The sequence below is a fragment of the Mesoplodon mirus genome (assembly GCF_964341445.2).
Source record: "Mesoplodon mirus genome assembly, chromosome: 11".
Taxonomy (NCBI): Eukaryota; Metazoa; Chordata; class Mammalia; order Artiodactyla; family Ziphiidae; genus Mesoplodon; species Mesoplodon mirus.
In genome coordinates, this window is record NC_138987.1 from 24831358 (window position 1) to 24855719 (window position 24362).

Consider the following 24362-nt stretch of genomic DNA (forward strand, 5'->3'; position numbering starts at 1 on the left):
GTCAACAGTATACCTGCTATTATACTAAAAAAACTAAATAAGTCCAGTGATGTTTGGATGATTGGTCAGATCAGAAGTAATGTTTCCTAATTTATATTTTCCCATTTAGTTTTTGCTCATTTACTGTACTTTTTACTAAGCAGCACTCTTTTTTTTTCTTTCCTGTCAATCTCAATTTAAGTTTGGAGATAAGAATGAAAGTTCAGTCATTTCAATAAGTTTTTTCAATCTGGCTGTTGATGAGGAAAGTAAAGGATTAAGGTTAATGTGTATTGTTATGTTTTGCTTTCTTACAGTAACATGGCTGTGTATGTATGTCTATGTATGTGTGTTTTACTTTCTTCCTATTATTTGTTGCTTCCTATACTTTGATATCAGATATACCTTTACATCCTTAATGAACCATGCAGTGTACATAGAATTTGAGAGACTAGGAAACTTGAGTCTGTCAGTCTGTTGTCTCACTTTGAATTTCCCTATTTTAGTTGAAATGTAACTGCCATAGAGAAATGCCTAAGGAGTAATGTTTATAAGATGCAGGCAATAATTATAATTGTATCTCTTTAGTGTTTCTCCTTCTAAAAACCCATGAAGTTTTATCATGTTTTTACGTTGTTACAGAGTAGGTGGTTTTAACAGAATGTTGCCATGTATTTCATAAGTGAATTACTAATGTACAAAGACCTAGAATGTATGAAATGTACCAGAGACATTAAATGCAGTTTTGTTTTTGCTGCTGAAAGTGTCACGGGGATTTACAGTATTAAAACCATCAGTTATATGTTAGATATTGCTGAAGTGCTGATAGAGACTTCTGCCTACTCTCACAAAACATAAACTTTTTTGTAAGAAAGTATAAGCTATGGTGAAGGACTCACTTTATATGGAATTTTAAACATTATGACTTTTGTTTTCCCTTGATGGATGACTTGTTAATATTTTTGATCCCCAAAATAAAATTTGCTCTTGGGGCTTCCCTGGTGGCGCAGTGCTTGAGAGTCCGCCTGCCGATGCAGGGGACACGGGTTCGTGCCCCGGTCCGGGAAGATCCCACGTGCTGCGGAGCGGCTGGGCCCGTGAGCCATGGCCGCTGAGCCTGCGCATCCGGAGCCTGTTCTCCGCAACGGGAATGGCCACAACAGTGAGAGGCCCGTGTACCGCAAAAAAAAAAAAAAAAATGGCTCTTGAAAAAAATTATTTAACTTTGTTCAGGAGTTCTTTTTCACACACACACACACACACACACACACACACACACAGAGAGAGAGAGAGAGAGAGAGAGAGAGAGAGAGAGTTTAGAAAACACTGTGATCCCAGTAACATACTTAAATATTGTACTGCAGATTGCTTTTGGTTGCATGACATATAATAGACATCTTTTCACATCAGTACATACAGCTCTTATTCTTTTTTTAATGTTGTTTTTACATTTCTTTGTTACTGTATATGTATGTTTTCCAGAGTCTTTTAGTCTATCATATATAAAGGCAAACGGATTTTAAGTTTTTAAAAAAATTTTTGTATCCCACAAAATTTTATGACAAACAAATAATTCTGTCTAATACAAAATAAAATTATTCAGGTTGGATCTCTGCCAAACATTGCAAAAGGAAATTTTCAAATAAAAAAGTAAAGACTCCCAACAAATGAAGAGCCTTTATATTTTGCAGATAACATGTGATGTTTTATTACGTAGTAAGAATCTTATTTCTTTCTCTTAAAAATCTTCATCTGCTTTGGAAGCTACCTTTACCTTAAAGGAATATACCACAGATTTATTACATTATTGTTTCATATTTCCTTTAGTAATAAATACAACACTTATTGTTTAGGAGTAATTCCAGGGCTAAATTTAGCACTGAGTTCTCCATACAAGTGGAAGAGATGGAGAAGCTTACCCCCTTACAAATCTTATTTTTTTTTTAAGTATAGAGTACAGCAAAATAGAAGCCTATATTGCTGTACAACCTAAACAGGGGAGGAGGTTCATGGAGGCTTTTTAGAGCAGTTGAATCTGAAGGGTAGGAGTGAGTCTGAAAGAGAGGAGGAGGGGGAGCGTTCCATGTAGACGGATCACAGAGATGAGAGAGCAGCGTACTCCACGGGCCAAAAGAAGTTCAACATGGCTGGAGTGTAAGGGTCAGAGGTGGCCGAGGGGGTCCTGTAAGGCTTTGATGGCTTCCTCAAGGAGTTTAGGCTTCATCCTGAAGGCACTGGAGAGCCATTAAGGGTTTTAAGCAGGGAAGTGGTAACATCCTTAGATGAGAGTTTGTGAAGGCTCACTCTGGCTGCAGTACATGAAGAACAGGTTGGAGGCATGAAAGGGTAGAGAGAGGGCGACTGGTTGGAGGCTGTTTCAGTAAACCTGGAAAAGGATGGTGGTGGCTTGAACTAAAGGAGTGGCCATGGCTATTGAAGAGAAAATGTAAAGGTAGAAACAACGAGATATGGCCACTGATTGCTCTGGCTGAGGTAGGGTAGGAGCCTGGGGCGGAGCTGTGAGAGAGGAAGGAGTCCACATGACCTGGAACTTGGTGAGTGTGGGTGCTGTTCCCTGAGACAGTAAGCGCTAGGAGCCTTTGTAAATATTTAAATGAATGAGTGAATGAATGATCTCAGATGTGCAAAGGCAGGGCCATTGTTGATGACGATAGCACACACACAGCACTCACAATGGCTTTTACCTGTAAATTTTGCATCTTTTTTTTTTTTAAGTATACTATATACAGCTGGTGTCCTTTACTCGTTGCTTCAATGCATTGGCCTTGCTACGTCTTCTAACCATGTTTGGATACATATCGCTTTCTCTAGGTCAAATGTCTTGACCCTTTGGGAATATCTTCCTTTCTTCACTTAAGATGTGTATTAGTTTCCTATTACTGCTAGAACAAATAACCGCAAAGTTGGTTGTTTAAAACAACGTAAATGTATTTTACAGTTGGGAGGTCAAAATTCTGAAATGAGCTAAAAAAAAGAAAAAGACATTAGTAGGGCTGCATCCATTTTAAGGGTTGGGGGTGGGGGGGTAGCTCTTTTCTTCCCCTTTTCCAGCCTCTAGCGGGCACCTGCGTTTCCTGGCTCCTTCCTCTCCAAGCCAGCAGCGTAACAGCTCCAGCCTCTCTCTTTCTCTGCCTCTTGTGTCATGACATCTCTTTCACTCTCTCTGCTTCTCTTCTCACATCCCCTTCTCTGGCTGTGACCTTTCTGCATCCCTCTTATAAGGACTCTGGTGATTTCATTGGGCTCACCAGGATAATCTCCCATCTCCTTAGGCCCTTAATTTACTCAATCGGCAAGATCCATTTTGCCCACGAAGGCAGTATATTCACAGGTTTTGGGGTTTAGTAATAGACATCTTTGGGGACCATTATGTGGTCTACCACAGTGGAATTTATTTAAAAGCCGTAATAAAAATGTACCTGTCCAGTAGGGCAACCCTATGAATTCCTGAGTAGCACATTGCTCCCAGAGTCCTTGCGCACTGGCACATCTCTTCTGTCCCGTTCACTTGGACCCTCTGCCAAATACACCAGTTTTAGTCATTTTTTTCTTAGTGATTCCTCTGGTATATCAGGCAACTCACTTAACCTGCTGGTACCTTGACTAGTAACCACTCCACATATTTCACCTTGGACATTTTTGGTGAGAGGCAAAATTATTTATCGGGTCACATAATAAATAAAAGTGAAAAATAATACCCCAAAAAAGTCTCCTGTAAGACATGTGTCTGCTGTATGGCTATTTCCAAGCTTTGCTGTCACATTTCACCTACCTGGTTTTTCCTAGAGATGTTCACATATCTCCCACCAGAAGTGTTTCCTAAACTTTCAGCTTGAATACTTCTCTCAACACTACTTCCGACAGCAATCCAGGAGCTTAAAATATACTTGGTCAAGCAATGTACAGAAACAACGAAAAAATAGTATAAAGCACTGTAAGGACAGGTAGTTGAGAGAAATGCTATGTGAATTCAAGAGCTACAGATATAGGCAGAATTAATTCAGGCCAATCAGGAAGGGCTCCTGGGAGGAGGTAAATCAGAAGAGTTGTAAACCTGGATTAGTCGAGGTGAGGACTCTATCTCCTTTGCTGACTCTTTCTCTCTTGTCTAAATGTTGGTTTTTTCCAGGACTTGTTCCTAGATCCTTGTCACTGCTTTCTCCATTTCTTTCTCGGATGATCTCATTCTTTCCAGTGGTTTTATCCCTCAAGGATTGCTGGCAATTTCTATCCCCTCCTGATCTTTCTTCTTAGCTCTAGGTTAGTATTTCCAACTGCCAACCTGACATTTCCGCTTGAATGTCTTTAAAGGCTTCTCAAATTAGACATGACCAAAACATAGCACTTTTGCCCTGTCTCTGCTGGGTTCCCCGCTTCAGTCTGTTCAGACTCCCATCATCTTCATCGCAGTAAATGCTGCCACTATCCATTTGCTCAACTGCTTAAGCCAGAAACCCAAGAGTTGTTCCTGACGCTTCACTCTGCCCTTACCTCCCTCGCCTTCACCCTCCATCTCTAACCATTATCAAGTCTTGATTCTAACTCCAAAATAGATGTCAAAGCCATCCACTTTTCTCCGGTGGATACTTTGTCAGCATCCCTGCCCAGTCACCATCATTGGTCACTGAACTGCTGCAGTGGATCCCCTCCTCTTCCCCTTCCAGGCTACTCTCCATCTCACTTCCTGTGTGCTCAGTTTCCTTTGCTCTCATTGTTTCCGCTAATTCTTTTTCCCACATCTCTACCCACTTCTCCTTCTGTTTTCTTCCCCCTTTCTCTGTTAAACCCATCACTATTTCACTCCCATGTTTCTCTCTCCCCCTCAGGGAGCTCTGTTAAACTATGAAATACATTATGTCTCTCCCTTGGTTAAAACTCTTCCATGGCTTCCCACTGCAATTAGAATAAAATCTACTTTCCTCAGTATGGCGTCACGTGGTGGGACTACTGCCTGACTTTCCAACCCTATCCTAAGCCACACCTGCTCCACGCTTCAGCCATACTGGCTTCTTTCAGTTCTCGGAATGCACCAAACTCTCTCCCCTTCTGTACAGAGTCTTTGCAAAAATTATTCTCTATGCATAGAACTCTTCCCTGTCTCTCTCCCTGGCTAATTCCCACCATTCTTCAAGTTCATGTTTTTCCTCCAGCAAAACCATTTGTAAATCACTCAAAGTCTAAAAGTAGGCCCCTGCTGTCTCTCTGTTTTTTCTTTCAAAACAATTACCATGATTTAACCTTGTGTATTCACTACATACACAAATGAATGTAGTAGCTCCATGAGAGTATCACGTCTGTTATGTTCATCACTGCGTCTGTTGCCTGCGGTGCCCAGTTTAATAAAGGGTGTGAATAAATGATTGTTTAATAAATGAAGGAGTGGACACTGCTTGGACAAACATATAGCTTGAACAGTGATAGAGCCACAGAAATGAGTGAAACCAATAGAGTGGATGGTGAGGAGACAGCCTGAATGGAGCAAAAGGCCTATGTGTGACACAATCTTAAGACTTATTCTAGCAAGAGACTTCTATGTTACAAATTCATATTTGAGTATGGATGTTGGTATTTTAAAGTTTTTATGTTCACTTACAACCGTATTTATTTTTATGTTAGTAAAAGAAGCTTTCCAAATTACATTTAATGATTTCTCAGTATTAGCTTTGTTTTCTTACCTCTTTTTAATTTGATGAATTATGTTAAATGAACTATAATTATGTCCCATCATAGTATCATCATAACAACTCATTTGTTAGGTGCTAGCTATGTGTTAGGTACTTTATTTGTATCACCTCATTTAATTTTTACAACAAGCAGACAAGGGAGGTGGTGGTATCCCATTTTACAAATGAGAACACACGAGGCTCAGAGAAGTGAACTATCCCAAGATCATCTGGAACTCAAAGCAGATGGGTCTTCTACTTTCTACTACCCCAGTGGTGCCTTTATGGTGATTTATTTTAGTATACATTAAAAAATATGAAATATGTTTGGTATGGATACAGCATTTCTATTTTTTCTTCTAGGCAATTAGGAAATATTTAACTCAAAATTTTAAAGCTGAGAAAGTTGTTTTTTATTCCCCTGAACAAATCAGGATATCTTCTTTAACTGCTTTTCTAAATGAAACATTAAAAATGATGAAATGTTTTTTTGACACACAGAAGGGCATACAGACCAGTATAATAGTACCTGTGTTCTCACTGCTTATCTTGAACTAAAATCTTACCGGTTCAGTTGAAAGGCCTCTGTGCATTCCATCCTAATCTCATCTCCTTCCCCTCCTCAGCAGTAACCACTGCGCCAACTGGGGCATTTATCATATCCCTGCAGAGTATGTGTCTTGGCAGTAATCTGTCGGCTGGGTGCTGAATGTATATGTGTTGCAGTGGCAGTTAATGTTGTTATTTTTCTGAGGAAACTTACTTTATTTCTTTGCTTTTTTGCCATTCTTTTCCAAGTCGGCCCCCAATTTGTACCAGGACTGAGACATGCCACCTTGTGCTCTCCCCACCACATTTTATAATGTGAGTGAGGAATTAAAATATACTCAGTTTCAGAACCTACAGCTGTGGAACAAAGGAGCAGCTCCACGGGCTGGCATTTTTTTCCCATCATGATCTGAAGTCAAACTGGTATGAAGAGCCTTACCATAAATAATCTTGAGGACCTCATGGCTGAAACTGTTTCTAAGTGGGCTAGGCCCAAATTCTGTTTAAGTTTCAGGTGGATAAGTGCACTCTGTGCTTCTAACATTTTCTCCAGATTTAAAAAATTAAGTATAGTATTCACTTGTGATCTCTGCCTAAGCTGTTTGTCTTGTTAAAGCAGGGTTAGCAAATAGTTTGGACTTGGTCATTTGAGAGCTCTTTTTTTTTCCCAAATCCAAGGGAAAAGACTTCCTCAAGATGGCACAGAATTAAAGTAGTCTTCTCCAAAAAGACAGACAAAAAACAGAAACCAAAAAAAGCCAATAAATTGCTAATCAAGGTGCAGATCCAGAAATGAAGAGTTGCTGATTCAGTATAATTGGTTTATGTGGAAAAAAAAAATGTAGAGACTGAGACTTTTAGGGAAAGGCAGATAAGAGGAAAGCAGGTAATAAACTGAGTAAGAAGCAAGAATTGGGATTGTGATGCAGATTGGGGACTGGGCCAACTGTAGACAAGAAGCTGCTTTTGGGATTCAATGCTTGAGACAAAAATGATTTGGAAAGAGAATAGTGAATGACTAGAAAGTATGAATAACTGGCTCTTAGGATCTGGAACACAGTAAATACTCAGGAGTTAATGATGATTCACTGATACAATCTCATCAGTTTATAAAAGTTTTCCAATAAAAGCATATATTTGTGTACCTGATAGTTTTTCACATATGAAGATATATTATAACTTATCTGAGTACCATTTATTAAATAACTTCTTTTTAAAGGTAATCCAGATGGTTAATATTTTGTTATCTTTAAGGTAGTTCTTTCTATTATGTAAGAATGATGTGGGGGAAGATATATATATATATATATATATATATATATATATATATATATATATATATATATATATATATATAATAGACTCTGCTAAAGTTCAGTGATTGAAGGTTGTGCACAAATTCTTCATTTCTTTCATAAAAGTAATTTTGTTGAATTTTCCATAAAAACTGCAACTACTAAACATTCTTGTGATAGCTTCTTTGTGACTGTGTCACTGTTCTTGATTTGCACACGCCTTATAATTCAGGCCTTCTTTTGTTTGGGGTTGGCAGTTCCAGCTGTTCAAGCTCTTGTCTGATTATGTGAGACTCCTTATTTTAATGGGAGCAGCTTCTTTGCTGTATTTTTTAAAAATGGTCTCGGAAGCTTCTTACTGTGGATCTTTGTTGGGGACAAAGGATTATTTATGCTAAAGGAAAACGTATTCCCCACTGAGTTAGCTCGTGGGAAGCATAACAAACTCATTAGTAATGCTCAATTGTACTTTGGCCTTTTGCTAGGGTAGAGAGAAAGAAAAATGACATCAAGGACATTCTGCTGTCCTTTGCCTTCTTGCGAAGACAACGTGATGTGTAACATCAGACTTTTCAGTTAGGTTTAGCTCCAGTTCAGCTTTGGTACTGGAAGAAATGTTCCTGAGAGGAAAGTGGGATGTGTAGTTGGCACTGTACCTGAGGTATGTTTGGTATAACTTAGGGGAGAAAGTAACTTTTCCTTGGAAATTGATAGCCTTATAAGCCATTTTCTATTTTTTCTTAGAATACTTTAATGGTGGTTTACAATAAAAAATAGACTAGTATATTATGCTGCTATAAGCAATCTAAAATCCTAGGTTTTATATAGTCTATTATTCTGAGTGTTTTCAAACTCTTCACTTTCTTTCCTCTGAAAATACATTAAAGAATTGTATTAATCTAACTTAAAGTTGTGGTTTTTTTTCTTGTATGTTTCAAGAATAGTCCTTTAGAGTTCAAATTCCTTTTTTTTTTTTTGGTCTTTAGCACCTCATGGAGAAAATAACTTATGGAAAATTATTAAGGAAAGGCATTGAGTATTGTTTCATAGTTAAAATTGATATTTTTCTTTATTACCTTGTCATCTGGTGGAAGAAGCTTATGGTTAAACTTGAGAATTTATACAAAGTTCGGATGAACTTATCTCTTTGTAAAGATCAGATTAGAGATACTTGACTTTCAGTATCCGTTGTTGTGATATTTGTATTTACGTTATATTTACAGTGTTACAGGGGAAAATTCTGGGGCACTTTTAAGGTAAGCTAAGTTTTATTGTTAGTTTTATTTTACTAGTCAGATGCTTCAAGAATTACTTTGATATTAGTGCCAGAAACTACATATTAAAGTGTGTTTCAGATTTTCCTCTTTCAAATGAGGAGTACTTTTATGAAGTAAGAAACTAGGAGTATGATTGCCTTCTCCTATGGTCAAGTTATTCCAAATAGAAAAGTATTAGGTTTTCAGTCAGATAGGAGAATAAAGCAGATTCCTTGTAATTTGAGGGTTTGGGGGAGTAGGAAAGCTACCATTGTCTGCATATTAATGTTTTGTTTTATTTTCAGAGCAGCAATATCATTTCAGCATAGATGACCATGCTGCCTGCAATTCAAGTAAGTGGTTTTCTTGGGAAAATATATACTTAAGTTAATGAGATTAATATAATAAGATTACAATAGTTAGAAAAAAACTAAAATTATCACAAAAATTTTCTATTTTACTGTTTTTTTAAGCATCAAATTTAATAACAGGAATGCTATATTTTCACTTTCTAGTTCTGAAAAGACTTTAATATTAAGCTTTCATTTATACTGCATATTTGTAAGATCAAAAATATCTTAAGATTGGTGGGTTCATCGTATTTGTACTACCCTGGGAAAAGAATTGGAATAGTTTGTGATTTTCTTCTCATTACAATTTAGTATATGTTTATAGTTAAAAGAGCTTTCAATGGAAACAAATATAAATTCTTAATTTTAGATAATTGTACACATGCCTTGTAATGCCTGTAAATAATGTGGCATTAAAACTTAAAATTTAGAGTGTTTTTTTTTTGTTAGTATTTTGGTGAGGGGAAGCAAGATGGAGGTAATAAGACAAACCAGAATAATCTTACATTTGAATGATTTCCAGAGTTGGTATTTATTCTTAGATCCTTTAAAAGTTTTCTTTCTTTTGACATAAATAGAACATGACTGAATTTTAACTTAAAGATAAAAATCACCTTGAAGGTCTACCTAGGAAGATGGAAGCAGCTGATAATAAAATTTGCCTTTGAAAGTGAGAATTTTAGAGTCAGTCAGATCTTGTGTCTGATTTTTGTTCTGCCACTCTGCTTGTGAGATCCTGGCAAGTTATTTTACCTCTCTGAGTCCCCGCTCCCTTGCCTCTGAGGTGAGGATAATAGCGTGTATTTTTCAGGGTAGTTGTGAGGAATCAATGAGATAACATGAGCCAAGTGCCTCCTGGAATGTGTTGTTACATAGTAGGCACTTCAGAACTTTGGTTGTATCATTGATACAACAAAATTATCCGGATGTAAAGCTGGAGATTATAACTGTGTCGTGAAAGTTTTTTTTTTTAATTAAGAAAGAAGGCTTATCAAGATAGCAGTGTGTGATAGCCTAGAGAAGATAACTTATTTATAAAATGGTTAAGAACAATTCTGAATGGGATGCTGCTTTCTCCCTCCTATGCTGTGCAGCTATATCCTCCTACTCTACTAATAAAGAGTTCTTTTGTACTGTTTTCCTTTGGGGACTTGGGAGTCCATGGCAGTCTCCCAAAAGGTCTTATTCTTCCCCTTTGGGTCCTCTCTAATCCACATTGAGTATGCTTAGAACTCCTTATTTCTCAAAACCATTTTTCATCTGATTACTTCTATTCATCTCTTTTTATCCAAGTCTCAGAAATGTCATCAGTTTCATGTTGATTATATTTTCTCTATTCCTTATAAAGTGCTTTTTAATCATTGCCACATTGACCATGTTTTTCTCATTTCTCTCCTAATGGCCATTAATACTTTCTTAAATTGGTGATTTTTTTTCATAGGGTTGTCTTATAGTTCCACGAACCTGTCTCTGACCTAGATTCCACAGATCTGTCCCTATTGATTCTTCTCCAAGAGTACCCTTGACATCCCTCACAGAAGTTTTTGCTTCTCTCCCTGGTGAATGTGAGAACTTCCTCGGATTTTCACCTCTTTGCTAATAAGGCTTCGTTTTTCATAAGTGCCTTGCAGAGAGGAGACACCCAGTAGATAGCTGGTGTCTTATTCATTTAATCCATGAAGGTCTTCCTTGCCCCTTTTTTATGTCCCTGATTCTGATTAGTAAATAGACTTACAGTCTAAAAATCAATGAACTAGGTAGTTCCTAATCTCTTTTGGGTCACAGACCCTTTCCAGAATCTAACAGAAACTATGAACTCTCTCTCTCTGAGAAAAGGCCCATTTGTACGTAGGCCTAAATTTTTGCCTAAATGTAAGTTAAGTTTATATACTGATTCGAGTTCTTCTGTAGACTGCCTATGGTTAGGAATCTCTGCAATATGACAGCTTTCAGCATGATTGAGAACAATCTTTGTGCATGCAGGTTTTGTTATTAACATCTAGCTTTTAACAACATTAATATGCTACTGACTAGCCCAGGTTTTTGTAGTTTTCTGCTTGGAATAATAGGAAAATCCAAGTACTCTTCTCCCTAATGTGGCAAGAACTTAGAATGACTTTTGTTAATTTTAGCTTCTCCATTTTCATACATGATATTTTCAAAACCACCTTCCTAGATAATGTACATCTTTCCTTGACAAACTTTTTTTTTTTTTTTTTTGCGGTACGTGGGCCTCTCACTGTTGTGACCTCTCCCGTTGTGGAACAGAGGCTCCGGACACGCAGGCTGCGCAGCCCAGCCGCTCCGTGGCATGTGGGATCTTCCCAGACCGGGGCACGAACCCGTGTCCCCTGCATTGGCAGGCGGACTCTCAACCACTGCGCCACCAGGGAAGCCCCCTTGACAAACATTTGCATCTTCTCTGCCTTTTGTCAGCTCAGCCAAATGGTTAAAGGACAAAGAACATTCTGTTGACTGTAAAATACCATTTATTGTAAGATGCATCTTGATTTTGATGGTACAAAGAGTCATTTGCTAGTATCTGTTCCTCAAGTATTCAACTAATATTTTTGACTGCTTATCATGAGGTAGGTCTTATACTGAGTCCTGGGATTACAGAAGCACGACATGCTTATGAAGGGAAGATTTAGATATTATATCTTTGCTATACTCCCTTTGAAGTAATTCTAAGAGAATTTGGGGAAATAACATCTTGTTTTTTTCCAAAAACTTTATGGGATCCTCATGTATTTAGGAGTTCATTCCCCAATCTCTACCCTCAGTTTCTGAAATAATGCCCCTCGAATAACAATGTTTCTCTTAGTCTTTGGGTATTTTTATTAAGTTTTGCTACTCCTGCTTGCCTCTTGTGGTATATATTCATTGTCTTTCTTTGCCTGTGAGATTTTTAAAAAACGTGTTTATTTCTCATCATAGGAGATTGGAAGCAGCTCTTTTTTTTCCCTCTATGTTTGTCTGGATTAACAGTGGTGTTGTTATGGCTTTTGATTTGGTATAGTAACACTTGCCTCAAATAAACCTCAATAAGTTTAATATATTTCAGGGGGGGAAATTATCTACATTGAAAAATCAAGAAAGAACTAGATTCACCTGGTATTACCTATACTTATGCCTCTTTTTAAAAAAACTTTTTAAAATTTTATTTTAAAGCAATCACAAACTTGCAAAGTGGTTGTTAAGTGTAGAGCAGAGATATTTGTTTGCTGAACCATTTGAGAGTAGGTTGCAAATCTAATGTCCCGTTACCTCTGGTACTTTAGTGCATTTATCTTGTGCAAGGACTCCCTCCTATACAGCCACAATGAAATCATCAGAATCAGGATATTAGCGTTGGTACGGAACTACTATCTAATACTCAGACCACATTCAAGTGTTTGTCAGTTGTCCCAATAATATCCAGTTCAGAATCACCTGTTGCGTTTAGTTGTCGTGCCCCTTAGTCTTTATCAGTATTTGCTTTCTTTAATGACCTTGACACTTTTGAGTATTACAGACCAATTATTTTGTAGAATGTCCCTCAATTTAGATTTGCCTGATGTTTTCTCATGACTAGATTCAGGTTGTGCATCTTGGCAGGACTATCACAGAGGGATGTTGTGTTGTCTCGTTGTATCCTGTCAGGTGCATATGATTTTGATTCATCCCGTTGTTGATCATGTTCACCTGTGTCACTTGGTTAAGTTGCTGCCTGATGAGTTTCTCTACTGTGAAATTACTCTTTTTTTCTCTTTGTAGTAGGTATTTCTGGGGAAGTACTTTGAAAGTATATGGAAATCTCATTCCTCATCAAAATTCCAGTTTATTCATTTATTTATATCTATGTGGACTCAGAGTTGTCCATTTTATTCAGTGTGTTATAATCCACTTATGTCATTATTTTGATGCTCAAATTCTTCTTGATTTAGCCAGCAGAAGTCCCTTCAAGCTGACTTCTGTGTCCTTTGCATGTCCCCATCATTCTTTGAGCACTTCTTTGCTTTCTGGTAAAACTTACTCGATTCCAGCACCATAGGGTTCATTCTAGTTTTCTCTCAGTCCATAGTTGTACCTCTTTTCTTTGGCAGTGAGAAACCTGGCTCCCATTGGATAAATCCCCGTGTCTGTAACCCATCTCCCTTTGTTGCTGCCTCCCCTCCCTGAGCTGATGCCCTTCTCTGCTAGGTTGGGTTCTGACACCCTGCACTGGGACGTTCCCCCGTTGTCCCCAGTGGACACCCTCTTTATCCTGCTCAGGGTCTGATGCTGCACAGGGCCGTTGCCATGCGTGGATGCCCGGTCACCTCACTCAAGCTCTGACCCTCCATTTCAAGCTGCCCTCCTCTGAGGACCCCTTTATCACTTCACTTGGGCTCTGATACCCCTTCCTGAGTTGAGATTTGACACAGTCTTTTCTCTAACTAATCTTATATTAAAAGTATATCTACTTGTATTTCAGAATTTTGCAAGTGTTGGTTTGATAGCATGTTTCTGTCAGTTTTTATTCTTAACCAGGGATTGACCAGGTAGTAAACATTTTTAGCTTAGTGAGTCAGTAGGCAGAATCAAAGCTATTATGTAGGTACTTGCATAACTACCATTTTAAAATGTGAAAACCATTCTTAGCTTGTGGGCCATGCAAAATCAAGTGACAGACCAGATTATTTAGATTTTTTTTTTTAGATAACACTGTTATTATGATTTAAAGTTTATAAAATGCCAACTATGCATTCATTCATTTATCCATTATTCAACAAATATTGTTAGGTCCAATGCTAGATTCTACAAAGATGTATCTTATAAGGCAGGTATTATTAATTCATTTTACAGCCAAGATGCTGATACTCTGGTCAAGTAACTTGTTAAACTTATGCAGCTAACAAGTGAAAGAAAAAAATTATTTGTTGACTTTCATCCCCTCGGTTTGATGGTAGAATCCATTCATTAATTAGGGATTCACTTACATTTATCACAGAATTGAATACGGAAAGTGTCAAGTATCTAGGCTAATAGTTTGCTTCTAGTTTAATAACTTTCTGTGAGCTGCTGCAGCTCTGTATGTGTGTATATTAAATATGGTCTATAATTCATTATTTAAATATAAATGTTAGGCATGCTGACTTTTAACAGGGTTGCATCCATTCAGTTGGTTGGTGTTTTCTCTAGGTGTGGTTTGGAGAAGACCTGCCTCTAAGTCCACGGAGTCCTCTGACCCCCAGACACGGGCCAGGTTTGGCTGATGTTTGTCAGTATGATGAGTGGATAGCTGTGAGGCACGAAGCTACCCTGTTGCCCATGCAAGAAGATCTGTCAATCTGGTTATCTGGTTTATTAGGTAAGGCTTGCAGAGATGCTCAAAATTGTAATCTCTTATTCAGTAAATGTTTATTGAGACTCTTACTCTTTGTCAAGGAATGATAGTTCCAGAGGCTGGGGATCCTCTAGTGAAGGAAATATTTGATGTCATTGTTCTCACCAAGCTTACATTCTAGTTGGGAAGATATTCTGATTCACCCTGACCCTCGGGGCTTGAATAGTAAGCAAGTTTGAGGCTTAATGGAAGAGGTCAGTAGTAAGAGCTGTGAATAATCAACATTTTAATTGTTAATGTTAAAAAAATTTTTAAGTGTATAGGTCTAACTTGGGGGTCTGTATTTTTTTGATTTTTTTTTCTCCTTAAACTTGTGTAAGGCATGAGATTCTGGATGCAATATCTGCTGTAGTTAAAATGATTCCTGTTTCTGAGACTTCGAGGGGCAGAGGTATATGAAACCTAGGAGGAAATGTCGGCTTGGAGAATGCACGGCATCATATTTCTTTACTCAGTTAGAGGACATGAGTGCTTTGAACTTTCTCCCTAGAAGAAATTCTCTTTTAAATAACAGAATTTCATGTAGCATTGTAAGGTTTTCGTGAAAAGGAATATATATGTATAAAGCTCATCTATGGTCTTTGAAGAGAATTAAAAACACACTAAACACTCACTCTTATATCAGTTTGAAGATTTGGATAATTTCTTTAAAGTTTATTATGTAATAATGCTTCCAAATAAGAGATTTTAGAGGTGAAAAGTTGATATTTTCTGAGTGCTTGTTACATTGTTATCTGTAATTTTTAAATTGCAACAAAGACCATCTTACTTATAGAGAATCTTTCTTGTGCAAGCAGTTGTAATGTGCAGTGAATCAAAACTTAACCTTAATAGTGGATCTTGAAATATAAAACACTTTGGTGTTTTTAAATGAAATAAAGTAGATGTCATTTATTTTTTCTGTGCTTCTACACCACAGATATTTTTGTTTCAGTTGACTTTCTCTTAATTTGATATTATCTGCTGTTTTAACTGTACCTTCTAAGAGTGAATGCTCGGTGTCTGATCTAATATTTGTCTAGTGTTTCAGTTATAATCCGATTACATTTAATTAAACTTTAACCATATTGTTTGAATTTACTGTTTCTAGAAGGCTCTTAGCTTTGAAATATGTTTTTAGGTATTGAAGTTAAGGCAGAAAGGTTATTGGAAGAACTTGATAATGGAGTACTGTTATGCCAACTGATTGATGTTCTTCAAAACACGGTGAAAACATGCAACTCTGAAGAACCAGTGGTAAGAAAATGTTTGACAGTAGTGATTTAATACCTTGGTACATATTGATTTGCTTATGTACATTTCTTATCATCTCTACAAGGTTGTAAACTTCCAACACAACTATATGTAAAATCTTGGATAATTTACTTAATCTTTTTGAGCATCTGAAAAAATATTCTCACTTGTAAAATGGAGATATTAACATTTACCTTGTAGGATATATTTTTGAGGATTCAGCAGCATTAAATGAGATAATATATAGATAGTGGTTAGCTTATATAGATAATGCCTGGTGCATAGTAAATATCTAAATAGCTAGTTCTTCTTGAGAACAATAATAGTACCTTCCTTATAGGATTCCTGTGAGAGTTAAATGAAAAAAGAAAAAAGAGGTTGTGATGGTTCCTGGCACACAGTTAAGAGCTATTATCATCATCTTTTTATTCTTTATATATTGTCTTCATGGTAAATTCATAAATATTGGTTGAATGAATAATACTTTTTTTAGACACTTTTCTACCGTTGACCCTGAAGTTGGGATTTGAGGTAGATAAGGTTTCCTCTCTTTTCATCAAATATGGGTATTTTCACTCATGGGATCTGGTGTCTGTGAGTGTGTATTCTAGATATTAACATAGTGCTGGTGGAAATATAAAGTAGTACAATCTTTCTTGGGGGACAATGGGTAACATATATCACATTGAAAATAAAGCACATCCTTTGATACGTAACATAATTCTAATTCCAGGAATTTATTCTAAGAAAATAACCACAAATTCACAAAAACAACTATGCAAAAAAAATTAAGAACAATCTAAATGCTCATCAGTAGAGAAGTTGTTTAAAATTAATTATGGTACCTAAACAGAGTAGAATATTATTTATTCATTAGAAATGACTATTTTAATTTTTTTTTAACCCCCAAAGATGCCTGCAACCTATCATTAAGTGTGCATGCACACATATACAAATCAGATTGCAGAATAGCCTGTTTATGTAGCATTCTGTAGGTACAGATACACTTGTGTATGGAGATGTCTTACTGAAATGTGGAGGAGAAGATTTCAGTTGATACTAACCATCTTTGTATTTGGCTGTGTTGATTTTTTTTCCTATATACAACTAGAAAAACTCACAAAGTTATTGTAATCCTAGAAAATAATAGCAACAGGAAGGAAACATAAGGAACTGGTAATAGTGTGGTTCTCTCCAGGGAGAGAAAGGAACTGAGGGGTAGTGGTAGGAGAAAGACTTATACTCTACTGTGCCCATTGCATTTTAAAAAATCATATGTGTGAATTTCTTATTCAAGTAAAAATTTGAAACAAAACTAAAAACCCCTCAGCCGGGCTTCCCTGGTGGTGCAGTGGTTAAGAATGTGCCTGCCAGTGCAGGGGACGCAGGTTTGAGCCCTGGTCCGGGAAGATCCTCCATGCCACAGAGCAACTAAGCCTGTGTGCCACAACTACTGAGCCTGCGCTCTAGAGCCCGCAAGCCACAACTACTGAGCCCACGTGCCACAAGTACTGAAGCCTGCACGCCTAGAGCCCCTGCTCCACAACAAGAGAAGCCACTGCAATGAGAAGCCCGTGCACCACAATGAAGAGTAGCCCCTGCTGGCCACAACTAGAGAAAGCCCATGCACAGCAATGAAGAACCAATGCAGCCAAAAAAAAAGAGATGAATAATTTCTAAAAAAAAAACAAACAAACAAACCCTCAGCCTCAGCAGGATTATCTGAATACTTTTCGTCCAGGAAATAAAAAATTAGGATTCTTTAAAACTTAGCTTGTCAATTTTCAAAGAACTTTAATTAAGAATGGGCTACTACTTCCTTGTTTGAAAGTCTCCTCAAGAAACTCAGAACCATATTTATGAATCTGCAAATAAGGAAGTTAGCAAAATTGAGACTGTGTAAACCTTTAACATAGCAATAATTTTGTGTTTGTATTGAACTGTGTTTGGAGAGATATACTATAAAGATGTGCTTTGGAATTATTAGACTGTCATTTTTCATCTTAACTAAGACTCTCATGTCATTTTAAAAAGAAAAGTTAGAGTTGTGTGATCTTACTGCTAATTTTGACCTGACTGTTTTCCTAGGAATCATTTTCTAGAATATGCTTAATGAAAAGCAAAATAAAATGATTTTTGAAGATGCCTTTTTCCTCTAGTGCTATGCACTTTTTAGTTACATTCAATGCACTGAACATTTATTTAGTAATATTAAAATGGATATTTAATGAAAATATCCTTGATGCATGTTTGAAATTATTCTTTTGTCTTTTCCAGAATTTTCCAATGAGAAAAGTGCCCTGTAAGAAGGATGCTGCATCAGGTTCGTTCTTTGCTAGAGACAATACTGCGAACTTCCTTCACTGGTGCAGGCACATCGGGGTTGATGAGACTTACCTCTTTGAATCTGAAGGTTTAGGTAAGTGTTGTTGTTGTGTTTAATGTTTATTAGGATATTTTTGTATGCCTCACTTCTAATTTTTCTTTCCAAATAAGGACTCAAATGCCACATCGCATTTTACTAGAAACATTTATACTCTAAATATATGTAAACAATTGGAGAATCAGATTCCAGATCAAATGTATGATAAAAGCTTTTCATTTATGTTTTAGATCCTATATATCTAGAGTGGCCTGGACATATTTTACTTCCTAAATGAGTGGGCTATGGGAAGGTTCTGGACTGATGCTTAACTAATTAATGTTTTCATCAAGAATTACTCTATCAAGTCTAAATTACTAGTAATTTCTCTTTAACTAGATAATTACAGAAATAACAGAAAGCCAAATGATGTATGTTCATGGTGTTTAGATTTACCTCGTAAACAGTAGCTGCCAATTTGGTTATCTAAATGGGCTAATGCTTTTTAAAAGTCATGCTCTATTGAAGAATTATTGATGTATTTTCTCATTTAATTTAAGTCAACAGAAACATCTGTGCAGTGACCAAAGTGAAAGCTATCTAAGTTTTAGACTATATATTTCCTCAAAGTATTTATGTGTGTGTGCGCGTGTGCATGCACATGCGCACACACACACACACACACACACAATATATAATTTGATAAGAGCAGTAGCATACCAAGGGCGGGGGTCATGGGAATAGTATTCGGCCCTGGTAGAGAGAAGTATTTTGTCACTGACATTGCTTAGATTTGCTGGTTCATGGTGATAATAAAAAGCAAACCAACTTTTTAGTTGGTTTCATTATTGTTTTAAGTTATTAATATTGTAAATATTTCTATTGACCATGCACACCCTGTTGCCTGCAGACAGGTAGCTGTTCCCCACTGTTACCTGTTTAGTATGCCTCTGGATATTCTTATCCAGTGTAGAATTAAAACTAATGGATTGCTCTTTTACCCCCCAGTTTGCACCCTGCTTTAATCCAGGTGTGCTGATCATTAAGAATATTAGGTTTCTTTTTATTCATAGCATTTAGAAAAATTGAGGTATGTTCACATAACATAAAATTTATCATTTCAAAATGTAGATTTCAGTGGTTTATAGTATACTCACGATTTGTGCAGATATCACCACTTATTAATTCCAGAACATTTCCATCACTCCAAAAAGAAAACCCATACCTGTTAGCAGTTGGACCCAGTTACTCCCTATCTCCATCCTCTGGCAACCACCAGTCTACTTTCTTTCTCTATAGATTTGCATACTCTGGACTTTTCATATAAATAAAATCATGCAATATGTAGCTTTTGTGTCTGGCTATTTTCAGTTAGCATTATGGGTCATTTATGTTGTAGCATCTAACAGTACTTCATTCCTTTTTATGGCTGAACGATATTTCGTTGTATGGATATACCACATTTTTTAAATCTACTATCAGCTGATGGACACTTTGATTGTTTCTGTTTTGGGGTTATTATTAATAATGCTGCTATGAACATTTGTATGCAAGTTTTTGAGTGAACATATGTTTTAAATTCAGGGATATACCTAGGAGTGGAATTACTGGGTCATATGGTAATTCTGTGTTTATCTGTTTGAGGAACTACCAAACTGTTTTCACAGTGGCCACACCATTTTACATTCCCACTAGCAATGCGCAAAGGTTCCAATTTCTTCACATAGTTGTCAACACTTGTTATTATTTTTTAAAATTACAGCTGACCCTTGAACAATCCAGGAGCTAGGGGTAGCGGTCCCCTAACCCTGCAGTCAAAAATCTGGATATAACTTTACAGTCAGAACTTTGTATCCACGGTTCTGAATCCACAGATTCAACCAACCACAGATCTTATAGTACTGTAGTATGTATTTATTGAAAAAAATCCATGTGTAAGTGGACCCACACAGTTCAAACCATGTTGTTCAAGGGTCAACTGTATAACCATCCTAGTGGGTGTGAAGTGGTATCTCATTGTGGTTTTGATTTGCATTTCCCTAATGACTAATGATGTTGAGCATCTTTACATGGGCTTATTGGCCATTTGTATATCTTCTTTACAGAAATGTCCATTCAAATCTGCTCATTTTTTGGGGAGTCAATTGTCTTTTTTTTGTAGACTTGTAAGAGTTCTTTCTTTATTCTGGATATTAGGCCCTTATTAGATATATGATTTGCAAATATGTTCTTCTGGTCTTTGGGTTGCCTTTTCACTTTCTTGATAGTGTCCTTTGATGCATAAAAGTTTTTAATTTTGATGAAGTTCAGTTTATCTTTTCTTTGATTGCTTGTGCTTTTGGTGTCATATCTAAAAAACCATTGCCTAATCCAAGATCACACAGATTTTCACCTATTTTTCCTTCTAGGATTTTTATAGGTTTAGCTTTTACATTTTGGTCTTTAATGCATTTTGAGTTATTTTTTGTATACGGTGTGAAGAAGGAGCCTAAATTCATTCTTTTGCATGTAGATATCCAGTTGTCTTAGCACCATTTGTTGAAAAGACTGTTTTTTCCCCTTTGAGTTGTCTTGGCACCCTTGTTGAAAATCAATTGGACATAAACATATGAGTTTATTTCTGGACACTTTCATTCCACTGCTCTGTATGTCTATCCTTAAGCCAGTAAACACTGTCCTGATTACTGTAGTTTTCAAATTGTGTAGTATGAGTCTTCCAACTTTGTGCATTTTAAAAGTTGTTTTGGCTATTGTATATTTCTTACAGTTCTTTATGAATTTTATCATCAGCTTGTCCATTTCTGGAAAAAAAAAAGGCTTTTGGAATTTTGATAGGGATTGCACTGAATCTGTAGGTCAGTTTGGAGAGTATTACAATAACAATATATGCCTTCCAATCCATGAACATAGGATGTCTTTCAATTTATTTATATCTTATTTAATTTCTTTCAACAATATTTTATAGTTTTCAGTGTACAAGTCTTACAATTCTTTTGTTAAATTTATTCCTAAGTACTTTATTCTTCTTGAAGCTATTGTGAATGTAATCATTTCCTTAATTACATTTCAGATTGTTTATTGCTAATGTATAAAGTGCAATGACTTTTGTATATTGATCTCATATCCTGCAACTTTGCTGAACTTGCTTATTAGCTCTATTAGTTTTTTTGTAGATTCTTTAGGGTTTTCTAAACAAAGGACCATATCACCTGTAAATATAGTTTTCCTTCTTCCTTTCCAATCTAGATGGCTTTTATTTATTTTTCTTGCCCAAATGCCCTGGCTAGAACCTCAAGTACAATGTTGAATAGAAGTGGTAAGAGTGGACATCCTTCTTTTCCCTGGTCTTAGCCTCGAGGAAGACATTCAGTCTTTCACCATTAATAATGATGTTAGCTATGGGTTTTCCAGAGATGTCTATTTTCATATTCATAAAGTTCTCTTCTGTTTCTAGTTTGTTGAGTCTTTTTTTGTCATGAAAGGGTGTTTGATTGTCAAAAGCGTTTTCTGTGTCTACTGAGATAATTGTATATTTCTTTTCCTTTATTTTATCAATATGGTGAATTATATTGATTGATTTTCATACGTTGAACCAACCTTGCATCTCTGGGATAAATCTCACTTGCTGCTGGATTCAGTTTGCCAGTATTTCATTGAGAATTTTTTACATCTGTGTTCATAAAGGATATTTGTCTTTAGTTTTCTTGTGATGTCTTTTTCTGACTTTGATATCAGGGTAATATAGGCCTCATAGAATGAGTAGAGAAATGCTCTCTCCTCTTCTATTTTTGGAAGAGTTGAGGAAGGCTGTTAACACATAGTCCTGTGCTAAAGATAGTTTAGAATAAAATTGAAGTGATACGTTTCTTCAATAATATCTCCTGTTAAGAGATCTGAAATATTAATAATTTAATGTTACTAAGCTCTTAGTTTTTTAGACTTAAAATACTACACAGGTAAGCATCCATGGTAAATTTTAATCTTCTTGTTAACTATTTTCTTTTTAATTTCGGGAAGATGATAATATGTAGAAAAAGTAAAAGTCTTTTCTAAGTTTCCAAATAAGTAACACTACTGTCTTTTCTTTTACTTTACTTCTTTCATACCATAAATATATTTGCCTATTTAATTTGCCCCCTAAAATATGTGGTCTTATTTTTCACAGTTTTGCACAAAGATCCAAGACAGGTGTATCTTTGTCTTCTTGAAATTGGTCGAATTGTGTCAAGGTATGTATTCCACAATATTTCAGAATTTCAATGTCATAAACATTTTTTAAGCTGCTTTATTTTATCTAGAACACTATTTTCTATAAATGAAAATAATTTTTGATTGGAATAAAGGTAACTTAATTTACTATTTTTCTTTCTTTTTGTTTCTTTATTAACTTTGTTCTGTTCACGTGAGCCATGTCATGTGTCAACATCTGCTTGCTCATGTAGCTTGCCTTCATTTAGTATTAAACTGTACAAGTGGGTACTTACATTTTTCAGATCAAAAGTAGAGTAAGAGCATGCAATCTTTAAGCAGTTCAAGGCGAGGCAAGTCCTTTGGACCCAAAGAGGGTCTGACCAGAAGGCTGAAACCTGGTATCCTCCATACCTAGCTCGACCCCATCTTCACTCACGAGATGACTTGGTTTTTGGTTTTTGTTCTTTTTAACAAGCTAATTTTTAAAGGTACGCTTAGGATCCCTGATTGAATATTGGGAGCATCCAGTAACCCAAATATATATATGCTATGATGTAAAGATGATAATCTGAATTTGTGGCAATCTGTGGGACATTGTAAAGCATTTCCAGATGTCCCAGTGAAACAACTGGTAGAAGAGAGTCATACAGACTCTATTTAAAAATAAAAGATAACCTATTGTGATATACATGGAAGTACTTGGCTCAGACTTCACTTGTTTGATGAGATCTCATGATTGGTTTTCAGCTATGGGGTTGAGCCACCAGTATTAGTAAAATTTGAGAAAGAAATTGAGCTAGAAGAGACCTTACTTAATACTTCTGGGCCTGAAGATTCCATCAGCATTCCAAAATCATGCTGTCAGCATGAAGAGCTGCACGAAGCTGTAAGTAATTGCACACTTTGTTTCAACTATGATGCGTCAGAATCTCAGAGTTCGTCAGAAGTGTTCCTCTTTCACTTTTATTGTACTTGAAGAGGGAAAAAAAAGTAGCATGAATGAAAGTATTTACTGCAGTCTTATTTATAAGGCTGAAAAATTGGAAGCAATGTAAATACTCTCAAATTGGGCAATGGTTAGGTAAATTAGGAGTTACTATTTTAGCAGAATAATCATTTTTTGTAATCATTATGAAGACTATATAGCAACAAGAAAAATGTTAATTTTGTGAAAAGTATGTATCAGAACAAGGAGAATGAAAATAATTGATATTAGGGTAGTACCTTTACAGATGATTTTAATTTATTTAGCTGTTTCCTTTAATGTTAAAATGTTAATTACACAATAGCTGAAACCAGAAGAGAACACTTTTTATTCACAGCACTTACTCCTTTTAGGCTCACCAACTTATTTAGATTGTGGGTTAGTGCTGATTTGTACTGCTGAATATAAGTGGTATTTGGATATTTTAAACAAAGAAAATAAGTGACCTTTCATGCCTGCAAGCTTGTTATGAAAACTAAAAGGAACACATTTCTTTAAATATATATGTGCTATATGAATATATTCAGAATCCACCTATACATATGTGACCGGCTGAGATCTTATGGTCGTGTTTAAAATTAAGGAACAATTATCTGATTCATTATTTTGAGTGCTGTTAAGAAATATACAACTGCAATTCTGTGTACCTAAGAAACCTTAATGGATAGAAAATAATGACTGATATAATTACCTCCTTTCAAATTACTTTGTTATCTAACTTGTAAATGGTTCAAATAAATGTAAATTCTTTACCCAAGTTCAGAATGTTTTTTAGCCATCTTATGCATGTGGTATGTATGTGTGTGTATGCATGTGTGTACATATGTGCTCATATAACCAGACTGTGAACAAGATAAACTTCATTGAATGGCTTATGAAAATCAGTTCCGTTTATGATCATGTTATTTTGTTAAATGAATGATGTAGGGAGATAAATCAGGATCCTTCTGATCAGGGCTGGGTGAATCCACATGTGTCCATTTTGTGTAGATAATTAAGACACTCATAAATTTCTGTTAGTGCTCAGGTAAGTTGGGTATATCTGAAGAGACTTTCTTTAACATCATGCCTAAGTGTAATTAAGTGAATTTGTTTAGATATACTCTGTGT

General features: G+C 36.1%; 1 protein-coding gene across 2 annotated transcripts in view; it reads left to right on the forward strand.

Annotated features, from left to right (window-relative positions):
* The window catches only part of GAS2L3 (growth arrest specific 2 like 3), a 33929-nt gene that overhangs the window by 2638 nt on the left and 6929 nt on the right, over positions 1 to 24362 (forward strand). The window contains exons 2-7 of one of the 2 annotated variants that reach the window (XM_082636952.1): positions 9069 to 9116; positions 14277 to 14445; positions 15602 to 15717; positions 17992 to 18133; positions 22242 to 22305; positions 23015 to 23153. In XM_082636952.1, the coding sequence (XP_082493078.1) occupies positions 9093 to 9116; positions 14277 to 14445; positions 15602 to 15717; positions 17992 to 18133; positions 22242 to 22305; positions 23015 to 23153 (654 nt within the window). In that variant the 5' untranslated portion in view covers positions 9069 to 9092. Of the gene's footprint in view, positions 1 to 9068; positions 9117 to 11652; positions 11702 to 14276; positions 14446 to 15601; positions 15718 to 17991; positions 18134 to 22241; positions 22306 to 23014; positions 23154 to 24362 lie in introns of those variants that run through there. The other variant, XM_082636953.1, reaches the window with a different exon arrangement.